General features: G+C 38.1%; 1 protein-coding gene across 2 annotated transcripts in view; it reads left to right on the top strand.

Annotated features, from left to right (window-relative positions):
* MRC1 (mannose receptor C-type 1) overlaps nt 1–24,354 on the top strand; it is a 294,794-nt gene that overhangs the window by 198,860 nt on the left and 71,580 nt on the right. For both annotated transcript variants that reach the window (XM_053713973.1, XM_053713974.1), the window contains exons 19-20: nt 11,667–11,767; nt 15,161–15,303. In XM_053713973.1, coding sequence (XP_053569948.1) covers nt 11,667–11,767; nt 15,161–15,303 — 244 coding nt within the window. The remainder of the gene's footprint in view (nt 1–11,666; nt 11,768–15,160; nt 15,304–24,354) is intronic.

The raw sequence follows: 24,354 nt of genomic DNA, 5'->3' as shown, positions 1-24,354 counted from the left end.
ATGGGAATTTTGTAATTTATGTATTTTAGGTCCTGTTCCAAAGATCATTGTGACCGTTTTGTCAGTGTTTAGGAAGAGTTTGTTTTTCGAGATCCACTTTTCTACCTCTGTGAACTGGTCTTGGAGCACTGTTTCAAGCTGCAGCAGATCAGATTTGTTTGCATAGATTACCGTGTCGTCTGCGTACATGTGTACAGTTGAGGATTTGCAGACATTAGGCAAATCATTTATAAATAATGTGAATAGTAGGGGGCCGAGAATGGAACCTTGGGGAACACCACATGTGACTGGGAGAGGGAGGGAGTCACTGTTAGAGACAGAGACATATTGTGATCGATCCGATACATATGATTTAAACCAGGTTAACGGGTGATCAGCAATACCAGAGTTTTTTAGTTTGAGAAGTAGTAGGTCATGGTCCACTGTGTCAAAAGCCTTTGCAAAATCAAGGAAAATAGCTCCAGTTAGGTCTCCTTGTTCCATGGCAGTTTGGATGTCGTTGCAAACTTTTAGGAGGGCAGTTGTAGTGGAGTGATTCGGTCTGAAACCTGATTGATCAGGGGTCAGATAGTTAGAAAGTTGATAATACTCGCATAATTGCGTATGGACACATTTTTCTAGGATTTTTGACAATACAGGGAGCAGTGATATAGGACGATAGTTAGAAACCAAGGTTAACTCCCCACTTTTATGAATAGGCACTACTCTTGCAGTTTTCCAGAGTTTGGGTATGTATTCAGACACCAAGGATTCGTTAATTAGGGTTGCAACAGGCTTAGCAATTGCCGGCGCACTGAGCTTCAACAGCATTGCTGGGATTTGATCAGGTCCTGACTGGTTTTTCATTTTTAGATTATCGAGGTGTTTCTTAATGACATTGAAGGGTACAGGTCTAAAATTGAACTTTTCTATATTGGGTCTTTGCTGTTTTAGTGGGGCCTGATCCACATTTGTAGCTTCAGGATGCATGCCATTTATTAGTTTGTCAATCAGGGTGGTGGAGCATCCTACAAAATAATTGTTAAAGGCATTTGCTACTTCTAAGGGGAGTTGCAGGTTTTGGTTATCCACATTGACAGTGGAGGGTTGGGAGTGGATTGGTGGATTTTGTAAGTTATTTATGAGTTTCCAAAACTTTCTAGAGTTACATATATTATTGTTCAGATTTTCACAGAAATATTGCGCCTTAGCCAATTTTGTTTGTTTAGTACATATATTTCGCAAATTTCTATATACACAGTGATCATTCATAGAGCCAGTATGCTTGAACTTTGACCACAATGAATCCCGAAATTGGTACATTTGAATGAGGTCAGCTGTGATCCAATTCAAGTGTGCTCCTTTTACTCTCACCTTACGCAGCGGTGCATGTAAATTCCAAACTTGTAGGAGTTCAGACTGAAAGAATTCAACTGCAGAGTCTAGATCTGGGATTAGGTTTAATCTGTGCCAGGGGAGGTTCTTGATGTCATTTAGAAATGATTGAAGATTAAATTTTTTGAAGGACCTGGTGATTTTAACCTTGGGAGAGGATTTAGTTTACTTTATTTTGCGCACGCAGTACACTAAGCAGTGGTCACTGAAATTGTTAGGGAGAACACCTGCCTCCTGGATTCGGTCGGGAGAAGTGGAGAGAATCCAGTCGAGCAGGGTATGATTATGGCTTTTGATGTTTATGCGAGTTGGGGAGGAGATTAATTGCGTTAGCTGCAAAGATTTAAACAGCGAGCGACAACTGTTATTTTTTGGATTCAGCCAATCGATGTTAAAATCTCCAAAAACCAAAATTTCACTTTTTGGGTTTTGAGTTATGGATTCACTAAGGAGCTGTGCTATGTCCGAAATGGAATGCACAGGGGAGCTTGGTGGGCGGTAGATTCCTGCAACAATGATTGATTTACTGCACAGGATCTCAATTTTGCCAGAAAGGAAATCAAAGGTGGCAGGAGAGCTAGATTTTTGTATGGGGTGAACTTTGTGGAGTTGTCAACATAAATTACAATGCCGCCTCCTCTCTTTGCTCTGTCAATTCTATGGCATGAATACCCAGGTATTGCAATGGCAGAGTCAGGTATTTTTGCAGTTAGCCATGATTCAGAGATAACAATGATTTCTTCTGTTAAGTGTGATCAGTCCACGGGTCATCATTACTTCTGGGATATTACTCCTCCCCAACAGGAAGTGCAAGAGGATTCACCCAGCAGAGCTGCATATAGCTCCTCCCCTCTACGTCACTCCCAGTCATTCTCTTGCACCCAACGACTAGATAGGATGTGTGAGAGGACTATGGTGATTTTATTTAGTTTTATTTCTTCAATCAAAAGTTTGTTATTTTTTAATAGCACCGGAGTGTGTTATTCCTTCTCTGGCAGAATTTGAAGAAGAATCTACCAGAGTTTTTACTATGATTTTAGCCGGAGTAGTTAAGATCATATTGCTGTTTCTCGGCCATCTGAGGAGAGGTAAACTTCAGATCAGGGGACAGCGGGCAGATTAATCTGCAAAGAGGTATGTAGCAGCTTTTATTTTCTGACAATGGAATTGATGAGAAAATCCTGCCATACCGATATAATATCATGTATGTATATTTTACATTTGAGTATTCTGGGGAATGGTACTTCACTGGAATTACACTGTGTATATAAGACTTTAGCCTATTTGCAAGCAACAGGCTTTTTAATAATTTATGTTAAACGTTTTTGCTGGAATGTAAAATCGTTTTCATTTTCTGAGGTACTGGGTGAATAAAATGTTTGGGCACTATTTTTCCACTTGGCAGTTGCTTGATCTAATTCTGACAGTTTACTGATCTCTCTCACTGTTGTGTGTGAGGGGGAGGGGCCTTTTTTTGGCGCTTTTGCTACGCATCAAAAATTTCAGTCAGAAGCTCATTGTTTTTCCTGCATGTTCCGGTTCATCTCTACAGAACTCAGGGGTCTTCAAAGCTTGTTTGAGGGAAGTAATCTTCACAACAGAGCTGTGAGATTGTAGTTGACTGTGATAAAAAAGCGTTTATTCTTTAACTTTTTTATGCCATCAGGGTTAGTTATTCTTTGCTAATGGGAACAAGCCTTTGCTAAAATTGTGTTTTGTTTTACAAAGTTTGATGCTGTAACCTTTTCAGTTTATTGATTTCAACTGTCATATAGCTTTCTGTGCTTCTTAGGCACAGTACGTTTTTCATTGTATTTTACTTGAATAATATTTCCAAGTTGCAAGTTTAGTTGCTAGTGTGTTAAACATGTCTGATTCAGAGGATGAGACCTGTACTATTTGTGCTAACGCCAAAGTGGAGCCCAATAGAAATTTATGTACTAACTGTATTGATGCTACTTTAAATAAAAGTCAATCTGTACAAATTGAACAAATTTCACCAAACAACGAGGGGAGAGTTATGCCGACTAACTCGCCTCACGTGACAGTACCTACATCTCCCGCTAGGGAGGTGCGCGATATTGTGGCGCCCAGTACATCTGGGCGGCCATTACAAATAACATTACAGGATATGGCTACTGTTATGACTGAGGTTTTGGCTAAATTACCAGAGCTAAGAGGCAAGCGTGATCACTCTGGGGTGAGAACAGAGTGCGCTGATAATGCTAGGGCCATGTCAGATACTGCGTCACAACTTGCAGAACATGAGGACGTAGAGCTTCATTCTGCGGCTGACGGTTCTGATCCAAACAGATTTGATTCAGATATTTCAAATTTTAAATTTAAGCTGGAAAACCTCCGTGTATTACTAGGGGAGGTGTTAGCGGCTCTGAATGATTGTAACACAGTTGCAATACCAGAGAAAATGTGTAGGTTGGATAAATATTTTGCTGTACCAACAAGTACTGACGTTTTTCCTATACCTAAGAGACTAACTGAAATTGTTACTAAGGAGTGGGATAGACCCGGTGTGCCGTTCTCACCCCCTCCGATATTTAGAAAGATGTTTCCAATAGACACCACCACACGGGACTTATGGCAAACGGTCCCTAAGGTGGAGGGAGTAGTTTCTACTTTAGCTAAGCGTACCACTATCCCGGTGGAGGATAGCTGTGCTTTTTCAGATCCAATGGATAAAAAGTTAGAGGGTTACCTTAAGAAAATGTTTGTTCAACAAGGTTTTATATTGCAACCCCTTGCATGCATTGCGCCGGTCACGGCTGCAGCGGCATTCTGGATTGAGTCTCTGGAAGAGAACCTTAGTTCAGCTACTCTGGACGACATTACGGACAGGCTTAGAATCCTTAAGCTAGCTAATTCATTCATTTCGGAAGCCGTAGTACATTTAACTAAACTTACGGCTAAGAATTCCGGATTCGCCATTCAGGCACGCAGAGCACTGTGGCTAAAATCCTGGTCAGCTGATGTAACTTCTAAGTCCAAATTACTTAATATACCTTTCAAAGGGCAGACCTTATTTGGGCCCGGTTTGAAAGAGATTATCGCTGACATTACAGGAGGTAAGGGCCACGCCCTGCCTCAAGACAGAGCCAAACCTAAGGCTAGACAGTCTAATTTTCGTTCCTTTCGGAATTCCAAAGCAGGAGCAGCATCAACTTCCACTGCTCCAAAACAAGAAGGATCTGTTGCTCGCTACAGACAAAGCTGGAGACCTAACCAGTCTTGGAACAAGGGCAAGCAGGCCAGGAAACCTGCTGCTTCCCCTAAAACAGCATGAATTGAGGGCCCCCGATCCGGGATCGGATCTAGTGGGGGGCAGACTTTCTCTCTTCGCCCAGGCTTGGGCAAGAGATGTCCAGGACCCCTGGGCGCTAGAGATAATATCTCAGGGATACCTTCTGGACTTCAAATACTCTCCTCCAAGAGAGAGATTTCATCTGTCAAGGTTGTCAACAAACCAAACAAAGAAAGAGGCGTTTCTACGCTGCGTACAAGAACTTTTGTTAATGGGAGTAATCCATCCAGTTCCCCGGTCGGAACAGGGACAAGGGTTTTACTCAAATCTGTTTGTGGTTCCCAAAAAAGAGGGAACTTTCAGACCAATCCTGGATTTAAAGATCCTAAACAAATTCCTAAGAGTTCCATCGTTCAAAATGGAGACTATTCGGACAATTTTACCAATGATCCAAAAGGGTCAGTACATGACCACAGTGGATTTAAAGGATGCTTACCTTCACATACCGATTCACAAAGATCATTACCGGTATCTAAGGTTTGCCTTCCTAGACAGGCATTACCAGTTTGTAGCTCTTCCATTCGGATTGGCTACAGCTCCAAGAATCTTCACAAAGGTTCTGGGTGCTCTTCTGGCGGTACTAAGACCGCGGGGAATCTCGGTAGCTCCGTACCTAGACGACATTCTGATACAAGCTTCAAGCTTTCAAACTGCCAAGTCTCATACAGAGTTAGTACTGGCTTTTCTAAGGTCACATGGATGGAAGGTGAACGAAAAGAAAAGTTCACTCGTTCCACTTACAAGAGTTCCCTTCCTGGGGACTCTTATAGATTCTGTAGAAATGAAGATTTACCTGACAGAGGACAGGTTAACAAGACTTCAAAGTGCTTGCCGCGCCCTTCATTCCATTCAACACCCGTCAGTGGCTCAATGCATGGAGGTAATCGGCTTAATGGTAGCGGCAATGGACATAGTACCCTTTGCTCGCTTTCACCTCAGACCACTGCAACTGTGCATGCTAAGTCAGTGGAATGGGGATTACTCAGACTTGTCCCCTTCTCTGAATCTGGATCAAGAGACCAGAAATTCTCTTCTATGGTGGCTTTCTCGGCCACATCTGTCCAGGGGGATGCCATTCAGCAGACCAGACTGGACAATTGTAACAACAGACGCCAGCCTTCTAGGTTGGGGTGCCGTCTGGAATTCTCTGAAAGCTCAGGGACAATGGAGTCAGGAGGAGAGTCTCCTGCCAATAAACATTCTGGAATTGAGAGCAGTTCTCAATACCCTCCTGGCTTGGCCCCAGTTGACAACTCGGGGGTTCATCAGGTTTCAGTCGGACAACATCACGACGGTAGCTTACATCAACCATCAGGGAGGGACAAGAAGCTCCCTAGCAATGATGGAATTATCAAAGATAATTCGCTGGGCAGAGTCTCACTCTTGCCACCTGTCAGCAATCCACATTCCGGGAGTGGAGAACTGGGAGGTGGATTTCTTAAGTCGTCAGACTTTTCATCCGGGGGAGTGGGAACTTCATCCAGAGGTCTTTGCCCAAATACTTCGACGTTGGGGCAAACCAGAGATAGATCTCATGGCGTCTCAACAGAACGCCAAGCTTCCTCATTACGGGTCCAGATCCAGGGATCCAGGAGCAGTCCTGATAGATGCCCTGACAGCACCTTGGGACTTCAGGATGGCTTACGTGTTTCCACCCTTCCCGATGCTTCCTCGATTGATTGCCAGAATCAAACAGGAGAGAGCATCAGTGATTCTAATAGCACCTGCATGGCCACGCAGGACTTGGTATGCAGACCTGGTGGACATGTCATCCTGTCCACCTTGGTCTCTACCTCTGAAACAGGACCTCCTGATACAGGGTCCTTTCAAACATCAAAATCTAACTTCTCTGAAGCTGACTGCTTGGAAATTGAACGCTTGATTTTATCAAGACGTGGGTTTTCTGAGTCAGTTATTGATACCTTAATACAGGCTAGGAAGCCTGTTACCAGAAAGATTTACCATAAAATATGGCGTAAATACCTATATTGGTGCGAATCCAAAGGTTACTCTTGGAGTAAGGTTAGGATTCCTAGGATATTGTCTTTTCTACAAGAAGGTTTATAAAAGGGTTTATCTGCTAGTTCATTAAAGGGACAGATCTCAGCTCTGTCCATTCTGTTACACAAACGTCTGTCAGAAGTTCCAGACGTTCAGGCTTTTTGTCAGGCTTTGGCCAGGATTAAGCCTATGTTTAAAACTGTTGCTCCGCCATGGAGTTTAAACCTTGTTCTTAACGTTTTACAGGGCGTTCCGTTTGAACCCCTTCATTCCATTGATATAAAGTTGTTATCTTGGAAAGTTCTATTTTTAATGGCTATTTCCTCGGCTCGAAGAGTCTCTGAGTTATCAGCCTTACATTGTGACTCTCCTTATTTGATTTTTCATTCGGATAAGGTAGTTCTGCGTACTAAACCTGGGTTCTTACCTAAGGTAGTCACTAACAGGAATATCAATCAAGAGATTGTTGTTCCTTCTTTGTGTCCAAATCCTTCTTCAAGGAAGGAACGTCTACTGCACAATCTGGATGTAGTTCGTGCCCTAAAATTTTACTTACAGGCAACTAAGGAATTCCGACAAACGTCTTCTCTGTTTGTCGTTTACTCTGGTCAGAGGAGAGGTCAAAAGGCTTCTGCTACCTCTCTTTCTTTTTGGCTTCGTAGCATAATACGTTTAGCTTATGAGACTGCTGGACAGCAGCCTCCTGAAAGAATTACAGCTCATTCTACTAGAGCTGTGGCTTCCACTTGGGCCTTCAAGAATGAGGCCTCTGTTGAACAGATTTGCAAGGCTGCAACTTGGTCTTCGCTTCATACTTTTTCCAAATTTTACAAATTTGACACTTTTGCTTCCTCGGAGGCTATTTTTGGGAGAAAGGTTCTTCAGGCAGTGGTTCCTTCTGTATAAAGAGCCTGCCTATCCCTCCCGTCATCCGTGTACTTTTGCTTTGGTATTGGTATCCCAGAAGTAATGATGACCCGTGGACTGATCACACTTAACAGAAGAAAACATAATTTATGCTTACCTGATAAATTCCTTTCTTCTGTAGTGTGATCAGTCCACGGCCCGCCCTGTTTTTTAAGGCAGGTAAATATTTTTTAAATTATACTCCAGTCACCACTACACCCTTGGCTTTTCCTTTCTCGTTGGTCCTTGGTCGAATGACTGGGAGTGACGTAGAGGGGAGGAGCTATATGCAGCTCTGCTGGGTGAATCCTCTTGCACTTCCTGTTGGGGAGGAGTAATATCCCAGAAGTAATGATGACCCGTGGACTGATCACACTACAGAAGAAAGGAATTTATCAGGTAAGCATAAATTATGTTTTTTGGCTTGTATTGTAAACACCAAGCTTGCAGTGCATCGATTTTTGGAAATAAGCTGCGTATATTACAGTGCACAAAGGAGAGGCCTTTTTTAGCTGGAAGGCTAGGAATGGAATTTGCTGGGGGACCAGGGTTAGACTCTACATCATTTGCAAGGGCAAGTAGCATAAGGAATAGGAATTTGGACATAGTTTTTGTTTGGCTATATAGTGAATTTGAAAGACAATATCAGACACGTCTATGGAACGCCCAAGTTCCGGCCATTTTATTAAAATACAACAATTACTCTCTGTATTTTGTACTTATAAGTGCCAATTTCTATGAGTTTTTGCACACCCAGAGTACTTAAATTATGATTTACGCTGTACATATTTAATAAGATTTATTCCTATGTAATTTAAAGACAAATTTTACGTTTTTGACAAAAATGCGATTTCTGGTGAGCAATTGTGTTGGAATAGAAGTACTGGTGAGTAATTCTTATAGAATCTCGCCAGCCCAGAGACCATTACATCATCAGGGTCTGATATTTAAATTAGCTTATAGAACAAATATAAGGTTCTGAGAATTAATATTACATTTGATACAGCAAAAGGGGAAAGGTCAGCAAACATTGTGCATTTGTTTAATAAAAGCCATCTTCTGCTAAATTATTGAAGAGGTATGCAGTATTGCTTGTGTGATCAATTAAATATTTGTTATTTTATTTACTATTTTATAATATGTTACTGTATATACACTCATATATAATGTATGACATTGTTAAAAACATTCACATTTACACTCCTGAGACTACTTAACAGCTTTTCAACAAAGGATACCCTTTACAACAAAGAATACAAAGAACATTTGATAACATAAACAAATCAGAACTTTTTTTTTGTTTGTTTTTTTAATTCTTTATTTAAATCCAAGAAGTGATATAGTAATACAAAAAAAGAAAACCTTCGTCCCACCACGCAGGGTGGGGAGGTGGGCAAGAGTAAGACAAAAATCATATACCTCACAGTGGATTATATATTAACCTTAAGAGATGAAGCTTGAGGAGCTTTCAATGTGACGCCAATTGTTTTTATAAAGTACATTCTAATATCACAATCTTGGGGTTTTTGTTATTATTAACTAGCAAATACTAAACAGCAATTCAGACCACACAATCAAACAAAAAAATAATAAGTAGCACTATTCTTAACCATAGAGTTACTGGAGGATTTGACGTCAGTAACAACCTGACTACCCCGGTTTATCTGAAAATATGAAACAAAAAAGTTAAGAAAGAGGGTTAAGCCATTTTCCATTATGAAAAGTCTATTTTACCAGCTAACTTCCTGACATTTAGACAATTTGTCTTTGTGAAATGTAGTCATTCAGGGGGAGAAGGGAAGAAAAAAAAAAAAAAAAAGAGGAAAAAAAAAAGGAAAAAAGAAAAAAAAAGAGAATTACCAAATTCCGAGCAGTATCGATTCTGTGTCTTTAAATGGATATATTATATACTCAATCTCGCTAGGGGAGAGGGCTTTAATAAATTGGGACCATTTAGAGAAGAAACTCACTTCTCTATCATTTTGCAAGTTAGTGTCAACTTGTTCAATAATACATTGCTTCTTTAGGCAGTTTTTTACTTCTAATATACTTGGGATTGCTTTTGTTTTCCACTTTTTAAAGATCAGGTATCTAACCACAAGGATGACCATGCTTACAATTTTATTAGTGTCATATGGTGTCCCAATATTATCGACAAAAAAGACTACCCTCCTAGGAGAAATAGTGAGAGGAGAGATGCCCACTATGTTATTCAGCCAATATTGTACTCTCAACCAGCAATTCTGGATTTTTGGACAGTCCCACATCATATGCAGAAGGTTAGCGGCCAAGAGCGAGCATTTTGGGCATTTGTTAAAGCTGTTATTCAAACATTTGGAGCCCTATTTTGGGGTAAAATAAGTCATGTGCAGTAGCCTTAGATGCGATTCCCTCCAGGTTGCTGAGAGGGTAGCTCGAGACTGAGGCCTCTTGGATTGAAAAGGTGAGTAGGGCTGGATCCAGAGAATCTGGTCCAAGCATTGATGCCCACTTGAGGTGCATTTTTTCCATTGTGTCAGGGCCTTTAGTTGCGGTCAAGGTTTGATAAATTAATGAAATTGACGTGTATCCATTCTTGACTAACATTAACCAGTTCTCCACATCGCCAAGTGACCAGTCCCAGCCAGAGAAAGTTTTTTTTTTTTTTTTAAGTATACACTCTTTCTGAATCCTAAAAGAAAAATATGGATATTCATGTCCCTTTATGGAATTTAAAAAATAGATGGCTAGATTACGAGTTTTGTGTTATACTGAAAAATCAGCATTATCAGGTTATAACGCTGCTTTTTCACTACCGCTGGTATTACAAGTATTGCAGATTTAGGGGCACCGCACACTTTTTTGGCCTTACAGCAAATCAAATTACGCAATTTGCGTATAATCTATTATCAATGGGATTGTAATAGCGCCGGTATTACGAGCTTGTCCTGAGAGGCCAAAAAGTGAGCAGTACACCCTATCCCGTCAAGATTCGTACCACAGTCAGTAGTTATGAGTTTTACACTACAAAGCGGTAGCATAAAACTCATAACTAAAGTGCTAAAAAGTACACTAACCCCCATAAACTACCTATTAACCCCTAAACTGAGGCCCTACCCCATCACAAACACTAAAATTAAATTATTAACCCCTAATCTGCCGCTCCGGACATCACCGCCACTATAATAAACATATTAACCCCAAAACCGCCGCATTCCCACATCGCAAACACTATTTAAATATTATTAACCCCTAAGCTGCTGTCCCTAACAACCCCCTCCACCTACCTACATTTATTAACCCCTAATCTGCCGCCCCCAATGTCGCCGCCACTATATTAAATTTATTAACCCCTAAATATAAGTCTAACCCTAACACCCCCTAACTTAAATATAATTAAAATAAATCTAAATAAAACTTACTATCATTACCTAAATAAATCCTATTTAAAACTAAATACTTACATATAAAATAAACCCTAAACTAGCTACAATATAACTAATAGCTACATTGTAGCTAGCTTAGGGTTTATTTTTATTTTACAGGCAAGTTTGTATTTATTTTAACCTCTTAAGGACATATGACGGAATTTTTCCGTCATAAAACAATTGAGCAAACTGAAAGCTGTGTCCTTAAAGGGTTAACTAGGTAGAATAGTTACTAAATAACTTTTTTGCAGGTGTTAGACTTTTTCTCAGCCGGCTCTCCCCATTGATGTCTATGGGGAAATCGTGCATGAGCACGTACAACCAGCTCACCGCTGACTTAAGCAGCGCTGGTATTGGAGTGCAGTATGGAGGACGCTCACTTCTTGCCTTTTAACTCCGGGTTTGTAAAAACCTGTAATACCAGTGCTGCAGGAAAGTGAGCAGTGAGAATAAAGTGCAAGTTAGTACCACACCCCTCTTACCGCAAAACTCGGAATCTAGCCGAATGTTTCTTGAAGAAAAAAAAATGCATAACTCCACAATCCATACAAATAATCATCACCAACATGTCTTAAATATAGGTTATCATTTGCAATAAAAAATAATGTTGAACTATCCTAATAAAAGGTGCTACAGCATAAAATTATTTTTTCTTCCCTAAGGTGGATGGATGGTTCTCCAGTGGACTTTGAAAAGTGGGCAACCTATGAACCAAACTTTGCTAATAATGATGAGGACTGTGTTGTCATGTATAGGAATGTAGGTATGTTCTAAGCTATTGAATACTGTTGTCTAAGAGTAGTGATTCTCAGAAGCCCCCCGCAAGTATTCACATGTAACTGTATCTTTAAATGTATGGCAAAAGTTTTATTATTAATAGTATATACATGATACGTTATTATTAATAGAAAAAGATAATTATGGAAAGAATAAAAAACTAAATACATTTTTTTTAAAAATGCATTCATTGCCAACATAGATATATAAATATAAATAAAATAGTTTCTAAAAATGAAAATAATTCTTAAATTGAAATAATATGATCTCAATAACAATTTCACTCTGAAGCTTACTTGTGAAGCTATATATATATAAAATTAATATAGCAATAGAAGGAGGATGATGCTGGATCCACAAAGCAGGTTCAAGGTGGTTTATTAATTTAAGCAAGAGTGCTAATACATAGGTGATAACAAGGGCTTAACACCTGACGCGTTTTGCACATGCGCACATGCGCTTCATCAGAACTGGTTTGGTCCGTCCACCCAGGAGGTATACTTTATACTTTATCCTTTTTTTACCGTGCACACCTGGTTGTGCTCAGGCTCTGAGAGATTTCAGCGGGGACTTTGAATACAGCCCACTCTTGTGGTACAAATATAGTCTGTATTGGAACCTTCCTACAAGTTCTCTCATGCTGTCTGACTATGTCCAGTTCAGCATAAGTGCAGGACTCAGTAACAATACCTTACGAATATAATTTATAAACAGACTGAATCACCATTTGCTACTCAGAGCTAAGGCTCACACTTTTTTGGTATTTACATCACAGTGTAGCAATAAGAGTGGACATCAGCAACAGCTGAAATTTGCAACTTGCTACTTGTATTTGGAACTTTCCACTGATTGCAAATTTATTATACATTATTGTTCAAGGTCCCATATTTTTACAAAGTTTTTTACATCTGTTACCCAGTTCTGTTGTTTTTTTCATATAATTAATATATATATATATATATATATATATATATATATATATATATATATATATATATATATATATATATATATATATATATATATATATATATATATTATATTATACATTTTGCTTTTTATTTTTTTTTTATTTTTTTTTCTCTTAAAATTCATTCACTTATTAAATAAAGCAGATTATAGACTGTAGACTGTAATCACACTATGATAATTTTTTTGTTAATGCTCATGTTGTTTTTACTGGTGTGAGAATCTCTGAGTAGTGAATGAAAGATCTATGCATTTCTGTATACCGCCATATAACGTTTAGCTGCCTATCTGCTGCAGAAAGACTCTTAGTTCCTATAGTTCATATCTCTGAAATAAAAACATGTAAATATTTTAATGCTTTAAAAATATTGTATAAATGATGTGAGTCACAGTATCCATGCTAAGTAAAGCAGATATCTCTGCCAACTGCGGCTATTTGAAAACAAAATGTATTTTCAAAATGGTATCTAAGTTGTGCACACATTCAGAACAATTGTGTGCTAGTTAAAAAATCTGTGCGAGCACAGGTGCCAGTGCCAACCTCAGCCTTAGTGAGGCCCTGGGCAAGATACATTTGTGGGCCCCTCAGCCCAGTGCCCTTATTCACCTCCCCTGTATTCCCTGCCCATTGTATGGCCCACCCCTGTGCCAACATTCAGTGATACCTATATAAAGAATAACACAAAATATTAGAACTCCTGATACCATAAACACTTCTTAAAAACTAAATACAACATATACATTGCATCATCTCATAACCACACTACTGACATTGCAGGGCCGGCAAAGAGAGGGGCCCTGGGCGGGTGCCCCTCTCGCCCTGCTTAAAGGGCAGGCCTGAGAGGGGCCCGTCTTAGGGGTAGCCCTCTTTGTAACCAATTAGGAAGAGTTTTAATTGAATTCCTGTAGTAATCACTGTGCAGAATGTTGTAGGGTCAGGTTTTTAGAATGCCCCAAGATAAAGCCTAGTAAATCTCACAGTGTAAAAACAACATTTACAGAATATAATGAAATATTTTAATAGGTATTACCCTTTTAGTTTCATGTCGCTTAAAAAATAGATTTTTGTTTTCACTATGAAGAATCAGTTTTGCTTTGAACAAATAATTATTTCTTACAAATGACAAAGTAAAATAATGTATGAGAATATAAAAGGACATACTGGTGTAGGAGACAAGCAGTTTGATGGTAACATGAGACATCTTCAGTAAACAAACAAAATTATCTTAACGGATGTAGAGCACTTTGGAAATACGACAGATGTATTCTTCATGTGTATAGTAGTATCTAAAACTAAATACATTTTATAAGCATAGTATTGAGGGGACCTCCCTCTAGTCATGGACGTCACCATGTTGAAATCTAGCGTTTGCGGCGTTCCAGTGCTAACATGTTTGCTCCTTCAGTTACTTGTGCAGAAAATTAGGTTCCAAAATGGCAGCACACATAATTTAATGGAGGTGCATGAAATGTATTTAAAGGGACACTGAACCCAATTTTTTTCTTTCATGATTCAGATAGAGCATGCAATTTTAAGCAAATTTCTAATTTACTCTTATTATACATTTTTATTCATTCTCTTGCTATCTTTATTTGAAAAAGAAGGCATCTACGCTAAGGAGCCAGCAAATTTTTAGATCAGAACCATGGACAGCACTTGTTTATTGGTGCTGTCCAATCAGCAAGGACAACCCAGGTTGTTCACCAAAAATGGGCCAGCATCTAAACTTACATTCTTGCTTTTGGGTTCAGTGTCCCTTTAAGGGATATGAAATCCAAAATTGTTCTTTTGTGATTCAGACAGAGCATACCATTTTATAAAAAAAAAAGTTTCCATTTTATGTCGATTATCAAATTTGCTTAGTTCCCATTGTATTCTTTGTAGAAGAGATACCTAGGTAGGTGTCTAGAGCACTACATGGCAGGGAATAATGATGGCATCTATTGCTCTTGCAAATAGATAACAGTCTTGCAAAACTGCTGCCAGATAGTGCTCCAAACACCTGCTCGCTCCTGAGCTTATAATCCTGTTTTTTAACAAACGATAACAAGGGGAATAAGAAAATTTGATAGCAGAAGTAAATTAAAAACATGTTTAAAGTTGTATACTCTGCATAAATCATGAAAGAAAACAATTGGGATGAATTGGGTTTTCTTGTCCCTTAAAGTATTTGATGTCCCTTTATGCAATTTATTTGATCATTTTTTGAAACTGTATTTATGGAAAGGGAGCCGATGACGAATATAATAGCTTATGAGGTTTTTAACTTTGATGCTAAAAAAGGCAGCCATTCATTATGAAAAAACTGTATTAGTTTATATCTAAATGGCTACACTGCTAATTTACTACATGTAGATACAATTCTAAATCACTTATATGTTTGCTCATGAAATCTTTTTTTCCTTACAGGATTATGGAATGATATTAATTGTGGTTATCCAAATGGCTTTATATGTGAAAGAAAAAACAGCTCCATTAATTCAACAGCAGCACCAACGCCCCCTGCCCCTGAAGGAGGATGCCCATCAGATTGGCTTACCTTCAGAAAACGTGTAATGGCCTGTAAAATAATATTACTTCTATGTGCTAGATCAATTTGTTTTTTCCAACTCCCATTACATTTAGGATCTGTTATTTTGCAAGGGCCTACTAATAACTTGTCTCTAACTAGACCTTAGGTCCTCATTTCCACCTTAGGTCCTCATTTCCACCTTAGGTCCTCATTTCCACCTTAGGTCCTCATTTGACAGGGTTGCCACCTCGGCCATGTTTTCCTGGACACTTATGAGTTACATATGCTACAGGGTCCATGTTCCTCACTGCACACCCTGCAGCATGTGTAACTCATAAGTGTCCAGGAAAACATGGCCGAAGTGGCAACCCTAAGCCCCAGCTGTACCTTGTAAAACACTACCATGCTGAATCCCTTCCACAGATAACAAAGCCTGGAATATACAGGGGTAATTGCAGTGGGGGAACTATTGTGGTAGAGGTTAATTGTGTGAGATCACATTTAAAGTTTTTTTGTTTTGTTTTTTTTACATGGGGGCTAGTTAGCAGTTGGTAGTAAAGGCACTACACCATCTTTACAACAGCAAAGAGTCAGGATGTAATTAATTGCAGCTGCTTTGTAATTCATCCCATATAAAGTAATGATCATTTGTATTAATACCATGCTATCATGTACAAGTGTGAGCTGAAGTTTAGAGTTGTTGGTGGAACTGACTAGTATCTAGCAGATTTCATTGGCTGTCAAGTAGTTTGAAAAACACTGACAAATTATATTTAAGATAAAAAAACACTATTTAATATTCACATATTCCAATTAATATATTTAAGTCTTCATATTATTCGATGCTACTTTATGTGGCAACCGATCAATGTTATGTGGCTGGTACTTTAATAGTCAGTTCAGAAAATAAATTGCTCTAAATCGATAGGTATTTAATTTAACTAAATCTTAGTTTACCAAAGACTGTTTTTCTAAGCCCATAAGAATAAGCTAAGCTATTTTTTATTGCTATCTTTATATATGTTTTGTCATTTAAACTATGTTGAATTTAAACCAGTAATCAAACCCTACAGTAAATCAAGCCAATGAGGCCTACTTATCAAGCCGTCAACTTACTTGCTAACCTGTTAACTAACAGTTATCAATCTCGCTGCTATTCGGCTTTTTCACAGCTTTATTTATATACTGTCACTAAACACCAACACTATACTAAACTGTTTAAGCCCTATCCCGCCGCTGCCCAACCCCGCCGCAACTAAATAAAGTTATTAACCCCTATCCCGTTGCTCCCCGACACCGCCGCAACTCTAATAAACTTATTAACCCCTATCCCGCCACTCCCGGACCCCGCTGCCTACATTATGTTATTAACCCCTAATCTGCCGCCCCTACACCACCGCCACCTACATTATGTTATTAACCCCTATCCCGCCGCTCCTTGAGCCCACCGCAACTAAATAAAGTTATTAACCCCTAAACCCCTGGCCTCCCACATCACTACCACTTACTAAAACTATTAACCCCTAAACCGCCATCCCCCCACATCGCCATAAACTAAATTAACCTATTAACCCCTAAACCTAACAACCCGCTAACTTTATATTAAATATTAACTCATCCCTATCTTATAATAAATTTAAACTTACCTTTAGATTTAAATTAAACTATATTAAACTAATAATTAATCTACCTGAACTGTTATACTGAAATTACAATAAACTACATTAAACTAATAATTAATGTACCCTATTATACTAAAATTACATTAAACTACAAATTAAATTAAATATATTATATAGTTAAAAACCTAACCCTACTCAAATAATTTAAATCTACTATTACAAATTACAAAGTTACAAAAAACTAACAACTAAGTTACAAAAAATAACAAACACTAAGTTACAAAAAAATAAATACTAAGTTACACAAAATAAAAAATAAATTATCAAAGATTTAAACTAATTACACCTAATCTAAGAGCCCTATGGAAATAAAAAGTCCCCCAAAATAAAAAAAAACCCTAGCCTACAATAAACTACCAATGGCCCTTAAAAGGGCCTTTTGCGGGGCATTGCCCCAAAGAAATTAGCTCTTTTACCTGTAAAAAAAAATACAAACAACCCCTCAACAGTAAAACCCACCACCCACACAACCAAACCCCCCCCCAAATAAAAACATATCTAAAAAACATATACTCCCCATTGCCCTGAAAAGGGCATTTGTATGGGCATTGCCCTTAAAAGGGCATTTAGCTCTTTTTCAAAAGCCCAAACCCTAATCTAAAATTAAAACCCACCCAATAAACCCTTAAAAAAAGCCAATAGGTACAAAAAACTAACAACTAAGTTACAAAAAATAACAAACACTAAGTTACAAAAAAAAAAATACTAAGTTACACAAAATAAAAAATAAATTATCAAAGATTTAAACTAATTACACCTAATCTAAGAGCCCTATGAAAATAAAAAGTCCCCCAAAATAAAAAAAAACCCTAGCCTACAATAAACTACCAATGGCCCTTAAAAGGGCCTTTTGCGGGGCATTGCCCCAAAGAAATTAGCTCTTTTACCTGTAAAAAAAAATACAAACAACCCCTCAACAGTAAAACCCACCACCCACACAACCAACCCCCCCCCAAATAAAAACATATCTAAAAAACCTATACTCCCCATTGCCCTGAAAAGGGCATTTGTATGGGCATTGCCCTTAAAAGGGCATTTAGCTCTTTTTCAAAAGCCCAAACCCTAATCTAAAATTAAAACCCACCCAATAAACCCTTAAAAAAAGCCAATAGGATGAAAGGTCAATCCTATTGGCAGATTGCAACAGCCAATAGGATTTTTTCAACCTTAATTCTGATTGGCTGATAGAATTCTATCAGCTAATCGGAATCTAAGGGACGCCATCTTGGATGACATCATTTAAAGGAACATTCATTGTAAAGAAGAGGTCGAACGAAGAGGATGCTCCGCTTCGGATGTCTTGAAGGAGCCGCTCCGCGCCGGATGGATGAAGATAGAAGATGCCGTCTGGATGAAGACTTCTGCCTGGTTGGATGAAGACGTCGGCTCGCTTGGATGAAGACTTCTGCCGGATTCGATAAGGACTTCTGCCGCTTCGTTGAGGATGGAAATCGGCTCTTCAGAAACTGTAAGTGGATTTTCGGAGGTTAGTGTTTGGCTTTTTTAAGGGTTTATTGGGTGGGTTTTAATTTTAGATTAGGGGGGTTTGGTTGTGTGGGTGGTGGGTTTTACTGTTGGGGGGTTGTTTGTATTTTTTTTTTTTACAGGTAAAAGAGCTGATTTCTTTGGGGCAATACCCCGTAAAAGGCCCTTTTAAGGGACATTGGTAGTTTATTGTAGGCTAGGGTTTTTTTTATTTTTGGGGGGCTTTTTTTATTTTCATAGGGCTCTTAGATTAGGTGTAATTAGTTTAAATCTTTGATAATTTATTTTTTATTTTGTGCAACTTAGTGGGTTTTTTTTGGTAACTTTGTGTTTGTTATTTTTTGTAACTTAGTTGTTAGTTTTTTGTAACTGTCATTTGTAATAGTAGATTTAAATTATTTGAGTAGGGTTAGGTTTTTAACTATATAATATATTTAATTTAATTTGTAGTTTAATGTAATTTTAGTATAACAGTTAGGGTAGATTAATTATTAGTTTAATGTAGTTTATTGTAATTTTAGTATAACAGTTAGGGTAGATTAATTAATAGTTTAATATAGTTTAATGTAATTTAGTATACCAGTTAGGGTAGATTAATTATTAGTTTAATATAGTTTAATGTAATTTAGTATAACAGTTAGGGTAGATTAATTATTAGTTTAATATAGTTTAATTTAATTCTAAAGGTAAGTTTAAATTAATTATAAGATAGGGATGAGTTAATATTTAATATAAAGTTAGCGGGTTGTTAGGTTTAGGAGTTAATAGGTTTAGTAAGTGGTACTGATGTGGGAGGCCAGGAGTTTAGGGGTTAATAACTTTAATTAGTTGCGGTGGGCTCCAGGAGCAGCGGGATAGGGGTTAATACTTTTATGTAGGTGGCGGTGGTGTAGGGGCGGCAGATTAGGGGTTAATAAGTATAATGTAGGTGGCGGCGGTGTAGGGGCAGCAGATTAGGGGTTAATAAGTATAATGTAGGTGGCGGTGGTGGCGGGCGGCAGATTAGGGTTTAATAAGTATAATGTAGGTGGCAGCGGTGTAGGGGGCAGCAGATTAGGGGTGTTTAGACTCGGGGTACATGTTAGGGTGTTAGGTGTAAACATAACTTTTATTCTCCCATAGAAATCAATGGGATATCGGGCAGCAGTGAACATGATCTTTCGCTGCTTTCAGACTCCCATTGATTCCTATGGCATCAGCCGCCTCCAGGGCGGCGGATTGAAAACAGGTACGCTGGGCCGGAATAGTGGCGAGCATACCTGGTAGACATTTGTTAAAGGGGCAGTCTAATCAAAATTAAACTTTCATGATTCAGATAGGGCATGTAATTTTAAACAACTTTCCAATTTACTTCTATTATCTAATTTTCTCAATTCTTTAGATATCCTTTGTTGAAGAAATAGCAATGCACATGTGTGAGCCAATTACACAAGGCCTCTATGTGCAGCAACCAATCAGCAGCTACTGAGCATATCTAGATATGCTTTTCAGCAAGTGATATCAAGAGAATGAAGCAAATGAGATAATAGAAGTAAATTAGAAAGTTGTTTAAAATGACATGCTCTTTCTAAATCACGAAAGAAAAAATGTGGGTTTCATGTCCCTTTAACTAGCAAAAGTAGTCAGATAGTGCCGAATTTGCATTCAGAACATCTGTAAAAATGTAAGCATCGATCTGTGTCGGACTGAGACCGGCGGATCATATGTTACGTCACAAATTTCAACTTTTGCCGGTCTGTAGGCTTTGATAAATAAGGGGAATCAGGCTCGCCACAACTACGCTGCGTAATTCCAGCGTATTTGCGGTTGAAGGCTTGATAAATATCCCTCCAAGTATCCATTAGTGTCTGTGCTTATTATAATTAATAATGCTTGGGGGGTTTTCCCCACACTCACTTGCATTGTTGTAATATTGTTTAGGCAATTTGCAGCATTTTGATTTAAGATTTTGCTTTTTTTTTTTTAAACAAAAGCAAAAAAATGCTTAATGCCCCCTAGAGCCAGTTTTAAATGTTGTCATGGTTATAAGAAGTTATAGGAAGTCAAAACTAAAGTTTCATGATTAAGATAGAACATGCAATAAAAAAAAATCATTCTAATTTACTTTTATAAAATGTCCTTCTTCCTCATTTAGTTTACTTGCATGAGAGCATAATAAGGTAGGCTCAGGAGTGTGCACAGGTCTTGAGCACTACAGGGAGTGCAGAATTATTAGGCAAGTTGTATTTTTGAGGATTAATTTTATTATTGAACAACAACCATGTTCTCAATGAACCCAAAAAAACTCATTAATATCAAAGCTGAATATTTTTGTAAGTAGTTTTTAGTTTGTTTTTAGTTTTAGCTATTTTAGGGGGATATCTGTGTGTGCAGGTGACTATTACTGTGCATAATTATTAGGCAACTTAACAAAAAACAAATATATACCCATTTCAATTATTTATTTTTACCAGTGAAACCAATATAACATCTCAACATTCACAAGTATACATTTCTGACATTCAAAAACAAAACAAAAACAAATCAGTGACCAATATAGCCACCTTTCTTTGCAAGGACACTCAAAAGCCTGCCATCCATGGATTCTGTCAGTGTTTTGATCTGTTCACCATCAACATTGCGTGCAGCAGCAACCACAGCCTCCCAGACACTGTTCAGAGAGGTGTACTGTTTTCCCTCCTTGTAAATCTCACATTTGATGATGGACCACAGGTTCTCAATGGGGTTCAGATCAGGTGAACAAGGAGGCCATGTCATTAGATTTTCTTCTTTTATACCCTTTCTTGCCAGCCACGCTGTGGAGTACTTGGACGCGTGTGATGGAGCATTGTCCTGCATGAAAATCATGTTTTTCTTGAAGGATGCAGACTTCTTCCTGTACCACCGCTTGAAGAAGGTGTCTTCCAGAAACTGGCAGTAGGACTGGGAGTTGAGCTTGACTCCATCCTCAACCCGAAAAGGCCCCACAAGCTCATCTTTGATGATACCAGCCCAAACCAGTACTCCACCTCCACCTTGCTGGCGTCTGAGTCGGACTGGAGCTCTCTGCCCTTTACTAATCCAGCCACGGGCCCATCCATCTGGCCCATCAAGACTCACTCTCATTTCATCAGTCCATAAAACCTTAGAAAAATCAGTCTTGAGATATTTCTTGCCCCAGTCTTGACGTTTCAGCTTGTGTGTCTTGTTCAGTGGTGGTCGTCTTTCAGCCTTTCTTACCTTGGCCATGTCTCTGAGTATTGCACACCTTGTGCTTTTGGGCACTCCAGTGATGTTGCAGCTCTGAAATATGGCCAAACTGGTGGCAAGTGGCATCTTGGCAGCTGCACGCTTGACTTTTCTCAGTTCATGGGCATTTATTTTGCGCCTTGGTTTTTCCACACGCTTCTTGCGACCCTGTTGACTATTTTGAATGAAACGCTTGATTGTTCGATGATCACGCTTCAGAAGCTTTGCAATTTTAAGAGTGCTGCATCCCTCTGCAAGATATCTCACTATTTTTGACATTTCTGAGCCTGTCAAGTCCTTCTTTTGACCCATTTTGCCAAAGGAAAGGAAGTTGCCTAACAATTATGCACACCTGATATAGGGTGTTGATGTCATTAGACCACACCCCTTCTCATTACAGAGATGCACATCACCTAATATGCTTAATTGGTAGTAGGCTTTCGAGCCTATACAGCTTGGAGTAAGACAACATGCATAAAGAGGATGATGTGGTCAAAATACTCATTTGCCTAATAATTCTGCACTCCCTGTATATGGCAGTAACATTGTTATATACTTAGGGATAGATTACAAGTGAGGCGCAAACGGTGTTGCGTTAGCGATATCGTCTTTTCACAAGCCTTTTTAATTGCGCTGATATTAGCGAAATCGAGATCGCCATTTAAGCTTCAATCCTTACAACAATCTGAGAGCTGTGGTTAGCTGTTTTCACAAAAAAAGTTGCACAAAACACTTTAAAAATACATTACAAAGTACATTTACACTTATATTAACAAAAAAATATTGCACAAAAAATGTATAAGGGATCAAAGATATGATATGATCAAAGGTGTTAGAAAAAAAAAGCTGCCAAAGTACATAGAGATACATACAGATACATTGCTAAAGATGTATTTGTATGTATATAGATATGTCTATATATGTGTACATATATATTAACGTATTTATATGTGTATATATGTATAGACAGACATTAATATAAACACATAAATATATATATATATATACTTACATATAGATATATAAATATATATACTGTATATACACAGAAATTGGTGTGTATGCACTCCCACCGACTTGTAACAGCTCCCAGGGTTCTCTGTAGGTAATATAAAAGTTCATAAATAAAGCACTCGCTGGTCCAACAACATCTGTGGCAACAAAAAACTTTAATGCGTGTGACGTTTCAGGACAGAACAAGTCAGAGGAAGGGACTTGTTCTGTCCCTAAACGTCACACACATTAAAGTTTTTTGTTGCCACAGATGTTGTTGGACCAGCGAGTGCTTTATTCATGAACTTTTATATATATATATATATATATATATATATATATATATATATATATATAAAAGTGCATTAGAGCCCTTTGCCATTAAGTAGATGAAGAGATGTAAAAACATATATATGCAATATTCATATTTAATAAAGATTTTTAACTATGTATTTACAGTAAATATTTCACATTTGATAATGCGAATATGCTATGTTGTTTGCACGATAGGTGTTTTTTTCAACAATTATTTTTTCTCCATTGACTTCTATGGGGAATATGAAAATACGATCGTGTTTGCGCAATATTCGAGTGTTAGGTTTTTTTTCTACTATTTCTTCTCCATTGAATTCTATGGGGAAATACATTCTTGCACACGCAATAATTTAAGTTAGTATTTTTGCGCTATTCGGGTTGCGTTGTTTTTTTTTTTAACTTGTAATACGAGCGCAACCCGACTAGTGCAAAAAGCTTAACTCTAGCTGACTTTTTAACGATAGGGAAAAAAAATACAGCACGACTTGTAATCTAGCCCTAAGTCACATACAAGCTATTGAGACTACCTCAGTATGTTATCAAGGAAAGGAACTATGTTTCAACTAAATAAAGAGGTACATTTGATTCTAGAAGTAAATTGGAATTTATTTACTTATAAATTGTGCATGAGTCATGGTAGTTTTAATATCCATTTTACTTTAACAATACATGCTAGTATCATGAAATTCATCACCACCACAGTACCTCCCTAAGTAATTAACCTTCTCATCACCAAAATACCCTCACCACATCTGTCCTTGTTAAAGGGACATGAAAATCAACATTTTTCTTTTATGATTCAGGTAGAAGATACATTTTTTTAAACAACTTTCCAGTTTATCAATTTTACTGCATTCAGTTTACATTCTTTATTGAAGGAGCAGCAATACCCAACTCTAAGCTAGCTGGACACATTGATAACATGAATAAAGATACTCAGTTCACACTGTAGCCAGTGATAGTGAGAATCACAGAGGCGCCACACAGCAGGCTGATGATAATTCCAATGGACAAACACCAAAGGGCAGCTCTCCAAAAAGATAGACAAAATATTTGTATGGTAAAAGGAACAAAAAAGAAGACGCTTCAATGGCATATTATCTCTGGAGTAAGATTCCCAACACAATACTGAGTCACCCATTAGGAAAGATACTCACAGATTCCAAGCACTTAAAGTGCAATATTAGACGGTCTGGGTAATTAGCAGCTCCCCAGATAGCTCACACTCGGTATAAGCAGTTTTCCTGATCTCCTACAGTGTTCATCAAGCACCATACAGGATAGCAGGAACATAAGAACAAACGCTACAAAACATATCAGTAAGAAGTGATTTATTTAAAAAGTGAAAACAGAATATGTACTTAATCATTCAATGATATACATATGGT

The sequence above is a fragment of the Bombina bombina genome, chromosome 5 (genome assembly GCF_027579735.1).
Source record: "Bombina bombina isolate aBomBom1 chromosome 5, aBomBom1.pri, whole genome shotgun sequence".
NCBI lineage: Eukaryota > Metazoa > Chordata > Amphibia > Anura > Bombinatoridae > Bombina > Bombina bombina.
This window is presented reverse-complemented; position numbering and strand designations above follow the sequence as displayed.